At 38.7% G+C, this 12,498-nt stretch overlaps 1 protein-coding gene across 1 annotated transcript; it reads right to left on the reverse strand.

Moving 5' to 3' along the window:
- Window positions 1-285: 285 nt before the first annotated feature.
- LOC143539782 (uncharacterized) lies at window positions 286-666 on the reverse strand. The gene has a single exon (XM_077032996.1). It carries the CDS (start codon window positions 664-666, stop codon window positions 286-288), a length of 381 nt encoding a protein of 126 aa, XP_076889111.1.
- Window positions 667-12,498: the final 11,832 nt, after the last annotated feature.

Genomic DNA, 12,498 nt, shown 5'->3' on the forward strand with positions numbered 1-12,498 from the left:
ATACCTCGCCATGTCCGCGTTCGGCCCTGGTTTGATTGGAGTGGTTTTTTGAGTTGGATTCCCTCCGTGTACATTATCTGCGCTGAACTTTTGGTCAGCGGGGTCCATCTATTGGACACTTGTGATTGCGCCCTTTATTTGTTCTTGTAAGGCTTATAGGTTGTGCTTTCTTTTGGTTGGGTTTCATGGTTCAACCTTGACCAAACGAAAGCTACCTTTTTATCTTGACGAACTTTGTTAATGTCGTTTCTCGCGTCGTTACGCGCCAACTCTTTACCCAGGCTTTTAATCTGTCCGCGCGCACCTTTTTGCCGCCGTCATGATGGCGTCCCAGCTTTGGGGCATACCGTATCTTCCAGTTAGAGTGTGGATGAGGTCGTCGCACCTTACATTTTGGCAGAAGGCTGCACGCATGAGCTCCTCGCCAACACCGCCGATGTTTAATCCCTCCTTGTTGAATTTGGTAATGAAATCTTCCAACGTTTCATTATCTTTCCTTGTAACATTGAGGATATCTGCTGGATTGCTGATGTGGCGCCGTTGTTGGCTAAAATGCTGAGTGAATTTGCCGGCTAGATCATCCCAACTTGTGATCTGTTCTTCTGGCATCCGCTCAAACCAAGCTCTTGCTGCGCCTACTAGTGTCAATGTGAATATGTGGCACATAGCGGCATGGTCCACCCTGACACTAGTTCGGCTGCGATGTATGTTTGCAAGTGATCGTCTAGGTCGGAAAGGCTGTCGTACTGGCCGATTGTTGGTGGAATTTTGGGATTTTCTGGTAGTTCCGGCTCAGTGATTCTTTTAACGATCTTGGACCTTCTGGCCGATGTTGTTGGCCATTATGGTTTGGAGAAGTCTTCGTTCGCATCTAGGTGGTATTTTATGAGTTTTTTGAAAGCTGGGTCTAGATCTTTCCAGCTTTCTTCATAATCTGAATCATCTTATCGTGAATCCACCACTTGTCGCGACCGTTGTGGTTTGTTATCATCTAGGCGGTTGCTTGGTTTAGCGCTTGGCGTTTTGCATGCTGGCGTTTTTATTAGGACTAGATTTGACTCCTCTTCATCGCCTTCATACTCTTCTTCCGCATCATTACTACTTGCTTCTCCGTCAAACAACGTTCTTGGTAAAACAACCGACGCCATTTTTTGCTGTACCTTATCCAAGAGTTTTTGTTGTTCTTCCTCTAGCCAGTCATTATCTTTGGCGGCAAGGATGTTTGCGATCATGATCGCGCTTTCGCTTTTTCTGTGACGGTAGGTCGAAGGGTGGACGCATCAGCGATGCCTTCGCCACTACACATCTTGTCAAGAATCTCTAGATTTCCTTCTAGGTTGGCCTTTAATTGACTCTTCTTCATCGCCTTCATACTCTTCTTCCGCATCATTACTACTTGCTTCTCCATCAAACAACGTTCTTGGTCGACCCACCTCTTTTACAGGAGTTTTACCACTCATCTGGATCAAGAATGGAGTGATTACGGATTTACTGTTCTAGCGATATGCACAGATGGCACAAATGAAGAAACACGAATCCACCCCTTAGGTCTAATGATTTAGTCCAAGGGATTTGGTCAAGTATTTCCCACGATGGGTTAGAATCCTTCTTGAGGCAGATGAATGTCCCTGCAAAACAGAACATCGTGAGCTCGTTATGAGGAATATGGGGGAGATTCTCTCGTAACCACCATCCAGCGTGAGAATCAGTATTTGTTATGTGATAAGGGTATAAAGAGAGAGTATAGAATATTGGATATCCTTACAATTTGGAGACGTCCTCATATTTATAGCCGGTAGGAGAGAGAGTATGACCAACTGTCTTGTCAAGCTCTCCACCAATCATATTCCCCGTTTGTGTGATCCCGGGAGTTGGTGGGCATCGTGGCCTTTTAATATTGACGTTTTGTTCTAGGTTGCACCGTCCTTTGTGTGTTGTTTATCCCCTATTGGTTGGGCGTCATTCCCGATGTATATTCTTCCTTTTTGTCACATGCTGATGGAGATCTTGGCACTACTATTCTCGAGGTGTCAGGGAATGTTAATTATATTTGGCCATGTTCTTGGCGCCATGCTATCCGCTTGACGCTTGATCTCTTCACTCAGTGGGACCATATGTTACTTTAGGGTAGGGCTGTTCAAAAAGCTCGAGACTCGAAGCTCGGGCTAGTGGCTCTCTCGATTAAAACTAGCTAAAAAAACTTAATCTGAAATATCCTGAGGTGAGTTGACTCATTTTTGTAACCGAGCCAAAATCGACCTAGGCTCGGTTCGATCATGGCTCGGGTCGTTGGCTCGATCTTAATCTCGCTTAACTTCAAAATCGAGCTAGAGCCTTAGTTGTGTTGCCCCATTTAAATTCAAGCCCGAGCTCGAAATCACCCTGGCTCGACTCGGGCTCGACTCATGAACAGCCCTACTTTATTATGGGTTTAGTACCCTACCTCTACATCTTTCTTGATTGATTATTTGCTAGATTAGCTATTATTATTATTATTATTATTATTATTATTATTATTATTATTATTATTGTTATTGTTGTTGTTGATTTTGATTATTTAATTTATCAATTGGTTATGCCTGAATGGTTTATCATTTAAATGTTAGTATTCAGTGTTTGTTATATGTAACCCGACTGGAACAGGACCCAAAATTCTTTTTTATTATTTAACTATACACAACCGCCTCCTAAGTATTTCGATCCCGTGAAATGCGTTCGCTACTAAGAACAACATCACTAACTTGACGCCACATATGGCTAACTCACCTTCCCACAGATTATTTGTAGCTTTTTTTTAATGGTTAATTATTTGTAGCTACGCGTGAATATGAAGTTTCAAAAGTGAAATTGTAAATATTTTCGTAAAAATAGAAAAAGATGATGAAACTACATGAAATTTTAATCAATAAAATGATTTCTGAGTTCTGACTCAATCCAAAAGAACGAACAAAAAAACCCGGCATACATAAACCAGTGTACGTTCTTCTGTATGACAAAAACATAAGAACAAGAGACACGTGATGGAAAAAAAATGAATAAATATTAGTAAATCTTTAAAAATTGTTATGCAGTCATATTTTAAATAAGACGATTTAAATAAGTTGTTATGCAGTAAATCTTTAAGACTATCTTCATCAACAATCTCACAATCTCTATCTTACATTATAAAATTAATTTCTCTCTCATCAATATACAAAATTTAACACACTCCAATCTTTTACTCCCATTAACAACCAATAGAAAACTAGTGGTTCAAATAATATAATTCAATAATGGTTAAAACTAAAATTTTATATAAAAAATACGATTTTTTAAACAAACTCCATTTTAACAAAATTTATACCGGAATGCTAAAAAAAAACTAAGACTGTGTTTTTAGATTTTTTTAAAAAGTCAAATATAATAAGTTATAAAACAAAAACCAAAATATATATATAAATAATTGTTATGAATTAAAAAGGAAAAATCAAAATAAAAAGTAACTATGTGACATGTGTGAATGAGACAAACAAATTGGGTTTGCAATCTGGTTTGCCATTTCAATCGAGATTGCCCCCTTTACTCCTTTTTTCTTTTTTCTTTTTATTCTCAAAATCTCAAGATTGCAATCTTGAGAATGGCAATGGTTGTAGTCTAAACCAGTGTACGTTCATCTGAAACGTTTAACCTAAACAACATTAATAAATTATTTTGTTATATGTATCCAAACAAGACGATGATGTACTAGAAGATGATCTAGAAGGAGATGAAGTTACAAAGCATATGCACAAAATAAAACAAGTTTTAAGAATACACTTATACCACAAAATGGGAAAAAAGTTTTGAAATAAGAAAAACTTAAAGAATAAAATGGTTTTTAGTAGAGAGAAAAATTATATAAGAAAATAGGAGATTCGTCATTTGAAATGGCGGATGTCAACAAACAAGTGGAGCCTGTCAGACCTTGTCTTGTGAGGTGGACGACTACCACGTGTTCTGCCATTACAAATGGCTGATCACGAATATTTTGTTCGTGTTCCGTCATTTCAACTTTGGTGATCCGCCAGTTTAACTGGCAGGTCACAATTTTCAAAGTAGGCTACCCCTATGTGTAAAAGTGTATTTTAATAGACATCCGTCATTTGAAATGGAAGATGTCATCTTGACATCCGACATTTCAAATGACGGATGTTAATAGTATTTCTGGCTGATTTGACACAGTTTTTGACTAATTTAACATACCATCTTTTCAAATATTATTATTTATTTATTTTCTTAATAACATTTTTTTTAAATAAGATTATTTAACAAATAAAAAATGTATTAACAAATAACGTTTTTAAAATTTGTTTTTTTATTTTTATTATTTATTAGTTTTCTAAATATCAGTAGTTAAAAAAATAAAAAATTTAATATTAAAAAGATTTTTTTTAATAAAAACACTATGTTTTAATATTTTATACAAATAAAAAGTTTAATATTAAGTTTAATATATTAAACTTAATACATAATGTATTTAACTTAATATTAAACTCTAAACTTTTAAACTTAATATTAAACTTAATACATAATCACTAAATTACATAATGTATTATATTAAAAATAATATATTAAACTTAATATTAAACTTTTTATTTGTCATATATTAAACATGGTGCTTTATTCAAAGAAATCTTTTTAATATTAAATTTTGTATTTTTTTAAATACTGATATTTAGACAACTAATAAATAATAAAAAAGAAAAAACGAATTTTTAAAACGTTATTTGTTAATACACTTTTTATTTGTTAAATAACCTTATTTTAAAAAAACGTTATTAAGAAAATCTATAAATAATAATATTTGAAAAGGTGGTGTGTCAAATCAGTTAAAAAGTGTGTCATATCAGCCAAAAATACTATTCATATTCGTCATTTGAAATGGCGGATGTCAAGATAACATCTTCCATTTCAAATGACGGATGTCCATTAAAATACACTTTTACACATATGGGTAACCTACTTTGGAAATTGTGACCTGCCAGTCAAACTGGCGGATCGCCAAAGTTGGCATCCGCCATTTCAAATGGCGGAACACGTTGTAGTCGTCCACCTCACCAGACAAGATCTGACAGGTCCCACTTATTTGTTGACATCCGCCATTTCAAATGACGGATCTCCTATTTTCTTAATACGATTTTTCTTTCTCCTAAAAACTATTTTATTCTTTAAGTTTTTCCTATTTCATAAATTTTTTCCACAAAATGGCGATATTTTGTGTTATTTTGGCGGCGCTAGCTTCTTTCTAATCCTGTTGTATATAATAGAATTTAGGTGCAATAAACATCTTTTAAGAATTTATAAAAGCACATGTTTTTTTTTTTTTTTTGTGAAAATTGACTTTCATTAAAAACAAACACAACCAACGACTATCACCAAGACGGAGATAGACGCCGAAAGCCAAAAACCAATAACAACAATCACGTTACATCAAATAAACACCATCTTTTCCAATCCACTACCCCTATCTTAGATATATTTTTGTACTAAAGAAAACCCAAAGATTTTATATCCGCAACCATTTCTACCACCTTAGTGTTCTTGCCCGAAAAAATCTTTTCATTCCTAGCCCGCCAAATCCTCCAACAAGTAATGATGACAATGCCATGAATAATCAATCTCTTGTTCCCCGTCGCACCACTAACCTTATGCACTTCCACCAAATCATTGACATGGAAAACAAAAGATCTAGGGATGTTGCACCATGAACCAATCGCATTCCAAACGGCCATAGAAGTGAAACACCCGGTTAACAAGTGCTCGAGCGATTCCTCATTACTCTCACATAAAGCGCAACTATGATCATCACAATGCAAATGACGCCTAGCTAAAGTCTCCTTGGTTGGAAGACAATCCAGAATGGCCCTTCACATAAAAATATTACATTTTTTCGGGACCCAATCGCTCCATTAAAAAACCGAAACTCCCAGCATCCACAACGGACCGCACCATCCATTTTTAATCGACGAAACCTCGAACTCTTTGCAGCTACCAACCGCCCAAGACCATGAATCTTCACGGTCAACCATCACCACCCCTTGAAGGAGATCTTCCAACTCTTGCTTTTCGATCACCTCCTGTTGAGAGCAAGGAGCTCTAAGCCAATCCCACACAATGCGACGAGAGGATCCAGTGACCACCAACCGATCTGCTAACAAGGCATTTTTATGTTTTTCTACCGCATATAAGGACGGATACTTGTCCATAATCGGCGCCGAACCCAACCACAAATCCATCCAAAACCGAACTTGGCGACCATTCCCAACTGTGGCCCGGATCACTCTATTAAAACCCACACCATCAACCTTAAATTTGTTCCAAAACATAATACAATTCTTCCAAACCCCAGGAATCCCATTATTAACCGGAGCAAGCCCCCAACAGCGCGAGGACCCGTGAATAGACAACACTACTCTTCTCCACATCGCGTAATGATCGTTTAGAAATCTCCCAAGCCATTTAGTAATCAGCGCTTGATTATAAATCTCTAAACGAGCGATACCTAAACCCCCTTCTTTTATAGGTTTGGTGACTACCTCCCAAGCCACCCATGACATCTTCCTCACTTCATCCGAACCACCCCATAAGAACCTTCTCATCAAAGCTTCTAAATCATTGATAACCTTCTTGGGTGCCTTAAAAAGCGAAAAATAATAAGTGGGAAGACTATCCAGCACCGATTTAATAAGGGTTACCCGACCAGCAATAGATAACGAATTAACTTTCCATTTAGAAAGCCTCTTCTTGAACTTGGACACAACCGGTTCCCAATTAACCACCCTATTCATGTTAGCACCAACCATAATCCCTAGATAAGAAAACGGGATTCTACCCGGCTTACAACCCATGAAACCAGCTTGGATATCGATCTCACCATCTTCTACACCTACTCCAAATAACACTGATTTATGGAGATTAATCTTTAGCCCCGAACACAAGTAAAATATGCGAAGAATACGTTTCAAGTTATCAAAATTAAAAGAAGACCACTCTCCCATAATCATAGCATCATCCGCATAAAAAAGATGGGATAAAGTAGGACCTTCATTAGGAAGAGTAATACCATGAAACGCACCTATATCACAGGCTTGTTTCAACATACCTGAAAAAGCCTCCATCAGAATAATAAAAATAAAAGGCGATAGCGGGTCACCTTGACGAATGCCTTTATGACACCCAAATTCGAAAGTAGGAGATCCATTAACAAGAACAGATGATCTGGTTGCCAACAAAATACCACTAATCCAATCACACCAGACCGAAGGAAAACCCATCTGAGAAAGAACCGACAACAAGAACTCCCAATTCACGTTATAATAGGCTTTATCGAAGTTAATCTTGAACATAAAAATTCTTCTCTCCCTCTTCTTAGCCCAAGCAATAACCTCATTAGCCACCAAAGGGCCATCAAGAATATATCTTCCTGATAAGAAAGCCGACTGATGCTCTGAGACAACCTTATTCATAACCGTTTTGAGTCGATTCACTAACACCTTCGACACAGTCTTTAAAATACAACCAATGAGACTTATCGGTCTAAAATCCCCCAAAGATGACGGATTGTTTACCCTAGGAATTAAGGTGATAAAAGACGATCCAACCCCCGAGCAAAAACTTTTAACACTATGAAAATGATCAAGAATATCCGCAAAATCCTTCTCGAACAACTCCCAAAAAACCGAATGAACCTAAAATTAAAACCATCCGGCCCAGGAGCTTTGTCACTACCGCATTCAAAAACCGCCTTCTTGATCTCATGCACGGAAAAATCACTGATCAAAAAATCCGCCTCCACCGAAGACAAGACCGAAAACCCATATCCAATCAACCGAGGCCGATGTGTAATAGATTCTTTAAACTTACTAGCAAAGAAACGCAAAACTTTCTTTTTAATGAGAACCGGGTTTGTTTCCCACGCCCCATTCACTTCCAAACCCGAAAAATAATTTGAAGCTTTACGTTTATTAATAAAACCGTGAAAAAATCGAGAATTTTCGTCTCCATGAATCGCCCAATTACACCAAGCCTTTTGCTTCAAATCCCGGTAATAATGATTATCCAACTCGCCTAGCCGTCTTTTAATTTCGCTTAAAGACCATGTCTCTTCTTCCAACAAATCCCGAACCTCCATGGTTTGGTCCAAATCACGCAACTCTTGCTCCAATAAAACCCTTTCCTCCTTTTCTTTGGCTTTACAATCGATCGCCCATCTAGAGATAGCATCACGCAAAGCTTTAAATTTATACAACAATCTCGCGTCCGGAGAACCATGAAACGAGCCATCAACAAGCGTCTTCTTAACCAACGTCCCAAAATCCTCTCTACCAAGCCATGAATTGAAAAACCTAAACGGTTTGGGACCATAGTTCTTGGAAGAACCAATTTTCAAAACCAACGGACTATGATCCGGCTTATTCCTTTCGAGAGCAATATACTCCGCACACGGCCATTCCATAAAGAAACCCCAATTAATGAAGATTCTGTCAATACGGCTTAATTTATTTCCTGCAACAAAAGTAAAACGCCTCCCTTTCAAGGAGTACTCGTGAAGATTCGAATCATCAATGAAATCGTTAAACTCATTGGCCTCACCCACATTAAACAAAGAATTCCGCCTATCCTCGGCACACCGAACCGAGTTAAAATCTCCTGCCACAATCCACCTCCCATTACCCTCCCCGATCAAATCACGAATTTCCCTCCAAAGTGCTCGTTTAGTAACTAGATTTTGAGGAGAATAAACATTGAGAATATGAAACATGCTACTCTTTCCTTTCACAGTGCCCGAACTAGAAGCCAATTATTATTCTTGACCACCCTTTCCATACGAAAGACTTGGGAATCCCAGATCGATAATAACCCACCCGACCTTCCAGACGAAGGAACCCAATCAAATGAATACTCACCATAACCCCAAAACCGTCCCACATCCACAGAATTAAGGAAACAAATTGCGACTCTTGTAAAACAATAAAACTAACCTCATGATGGACTCGAAGACCTCGAATCCAATCGGATTTGCTAGAACTCCCTAACCCACGAATATTCAGAGAAAAAACATTCATTGAACACCTTCTTGATAGCCTTCGGAAACAAGAACCTCTTTAACATTAGAAACAAAATCTTGCAAATTCTTAACACCTAACGCCTTACTCAACTCAATGGTCTTCTCCAACTCCACCTCAATCGGACCTTGGTGTTGCACCTGATCAATACCTCTACCAATCATCGAGGGCTCCGCAGTCTCTCCCTCGATGTCTCGAACCACCTCCGTATTAGTAGACTGCCCTTTGTTAAGATCCGGTGTTAAGAACACTCCTTCAGCACCTGTCTCGATACCCCTAGTAACATCCGAAGGCACGTGCATAATACCGATAAACCTATCAAGATCAAACATATCTATATCCTCCCTTGGTCTCTTCTTAGGACGCTCCCTAGAACCACTACCCCCACTCCGATTAGAAAATAAAGACTTCCGTCTGAACTTCTTATGTCCCTTGCCTTTCAACACAGAAACATTTGTACTATCACCGTTACCATTCTCGACCGCCTCCTCATTAGAATGATCATAAGAGTTCGAAAACTCACCGACCATCACGTTAGAATTATCATTCACACAACCATCCAACCCATTAACAACATGTTCCCTGACAGAAACTTCATTAGCTTGAGAACATTCGCCCTCTTCACGATGCACATTATGAAACTCATCTAGCACAATATTATCATCACACTTATCCTCCTCCGGTAAAACGGAACCATCATCCTCTTCATACTCTACTACACATTCCGGTATCCATTCTCCAACATCTTCATCCACCCACACTTTAAAGTTTTTTCCTCTCCAATTAATGTCCACCCGATCCACAATCCGTTTGCACTCTTTACTCAACACACCGATGAGAGTATACGATAAGTTGTTCTCTTTAGCAGATAAGGAAGCCGATTGAACCACTTTGCCAAATCTGCTTCCAATCAAATCGAATACCTCGTCTAACACCAACTGAGCCGGAACCCCATGAACTTGGAGCCAGGCGATCCGACCCTCCTCCACACTAGTTCTATCAGACCAAGGTTCTAAAAACTCAAACCAGTCTGACCATTTGTCTTTGTCATTCAGGAAGGCATCCCTATCCCCACTAACGTAGAATACCAACACCACTGAAAGCCCTCCCAGATACTTAATATCTAATGATCTCCAACCTTTCTTCCGAACCAACTTTTTCAAAGAAGTTAACGTGTGAAGATTCACCACCCTCCCCGTAAGAGCACATCCCTTCCAATGAGAAAACCGTTCCACCGAATCATCCACCTTAATCTCATCTACTTTGTTCCGATTTAACAAAGAATCAACAAAGGAACGCCCATTACCAACTGATGCATAAGGAACCCCATTCCTATCGGATCCTTCGGAACTAGGGTTTGCTTGATCACTAGGTTTTGCATGGCTATTAACAGGAACAGAAGCCGTCTTCCTCCTATTACCAGAATCGGGTCTATCTATATTCTCACCATCCACAAACCGAGCAATCGCAATAAACAACTTATACGAACCGATCCATACATCTGATAACTCATCTCCCAACCATTTGACATCTTTAACCTCGGAAAACGATACGAAAGCAAACCTCTTGCCCCATTTATCCAGCTTCCTAGCTATATAGGAACCTTCGTAACGACCAAAGCTACCCATAACATCTTTTAAGTCTTGCGAAGAACACTTTGGGGGAAGATTTGAGACAAAAAACTTCGATAAAACCTTGTTATTACCTTGAGCCTGATGATCATTCCGTTTCCCTTTCCGATTACGTGGTTGTTCCCATTCTTCTGAATCCATGCCGCCGTGGATCGCCCGAGATTTTCGGAGCTAGGGTTTTCTTACGTTGGGGGACTTCATGTCATTATTTGGATGACCACTTGTTGATGGATATGGACAATAGGTCGGCGGATGCAGGTGGTGAACGGTGGCTGGAGGTGAGCGCCGACTGTAGGGGAGCGGCGGCTGGAGGTCGCCGGAGGTGTAGGATGCAGGTGGCGACGGCGCACCGGAGGTGGAGAGGCAAGCGGTGGCGCACTGGAGGTGGAGGAGGCAGGTGGCGGCGGCGGCGCACCGGAGGTGGAGGGTAGGGGTGACGGGAGGTGGAGGCTAGGGTTTTCCCGGTGGTGGGTAGGGGTGACGGGAGGTGGAGGCTAGGGTTTTTCCGGTGGTGGGTAGGGGTGACGGGAGGTGGAGGCTAGGGTTTTTCCGGTGGTGGGTAGGGGTGACGGGAGGTGGAGGCTAGGGTTTTTCCGGTGACGGGAGGTGGAGGCTAGGGTAGGGGTGACGGGAAAAAGCACATGTTTCATTTGAAGATTTGAGACGAAAACTTGAAAGCATAAAATGAAGGCGGTAGTGAAGCTTTGAGTCAAACTAGAAAATAGAAATCATTTTAGATCTATAATCTAACTTTATATTTTAGGTAAGTTTTTAAGTTTGAATCAAACTTCAGAAACCGTTTTAGATAATTAGACTTTTTTGGGTAAATATATTGATGTTTCGAAAAAACAAAAAAGAAATGTATCTCTATAATCTAACTTTATATATTTGTAAGATTTTTTTTTCAATTTTAATTTCCGGTTGTTGGTTTATTATAGGTCAAACAATGGTTGTGACAAGAGGAAGAACCGAAGAAGGAAGATGAGAGAAGAAGATAAAGTAAAAAATGAGAAATATGATATATATGTTCATTTTATGTTTTAACAAATGACAACTAAAAAGTTGAATGAATTGGTTACAAAAATCTGGGCGAGTTATTGTACAATAACGGCTTATCGTACATTACGAACGCGATCTTCCAGAGCGTCAGGTGGTGGCAGTTTCGTAAATAACCCAAAAACCAGTTCATGATCAACTTCATCGATTACAAAATGATTCTGATCCAAATTCTAAACTTCTCGCTCTATCTCATCCAGTTTCTAAACTCTGATCAAAGCTTAAACTATGAAATCTCAAAAGTCAAAAACCAAAATAAAAAAGAACGACATTGATGTTCAGAAAAATCTTCAAACTGATAAAAAATTGATGATTTAATCAATCGATTTGATGTATTCAAGGATTTAGATTCATCAAACGATTATGAATTTGCAAAAATAATACACTCAGTTGAGCTCTTATTATGATTCAAAAAATCACGTTTAAACATTCTGAACAAAACTGAAGACACTATGTACATTTAAACGTTATGGCCAAAACGAACACCTTTAAACGTTCAAGTTTAAAAGTTCAGAACAAAAATCCAATAACCTCATAACAAGTAGTTAAGAAGTTCCGAAAAAAAAGTTTAGAAGTTCAATTTAAAAACTTTAGAAGTTCATGCGAAAAGTTTAGAAATTATATTCAAAAAAGTTTAGAAGTTTAGGAAAAAAGTTTAGAAGTTCTATTAAAAAATATTAGAATTTATATTCAAAAAGTTTAGAAGTTCAGGAAAAAAGTTTATAAAT

This window comes from Bidens hawaiensis, unplaced genomic scaffold (assembly GCF_021521415.1).
Source record: "Bidens hawaiensis isolate Kalapana, Puna unplaced genomic scaffold, B.hawaiensis_p1.1 tig00012046_1, whole genome shotgun sequence".
Classification (NCBI taxonomy): domain Eukaryota; kingdom Viridiplantae; phylum Streptophyta; class Magnoliopsida; order Asterales; family Asteraceae; genus Bidens; species Bidens hawaiensis.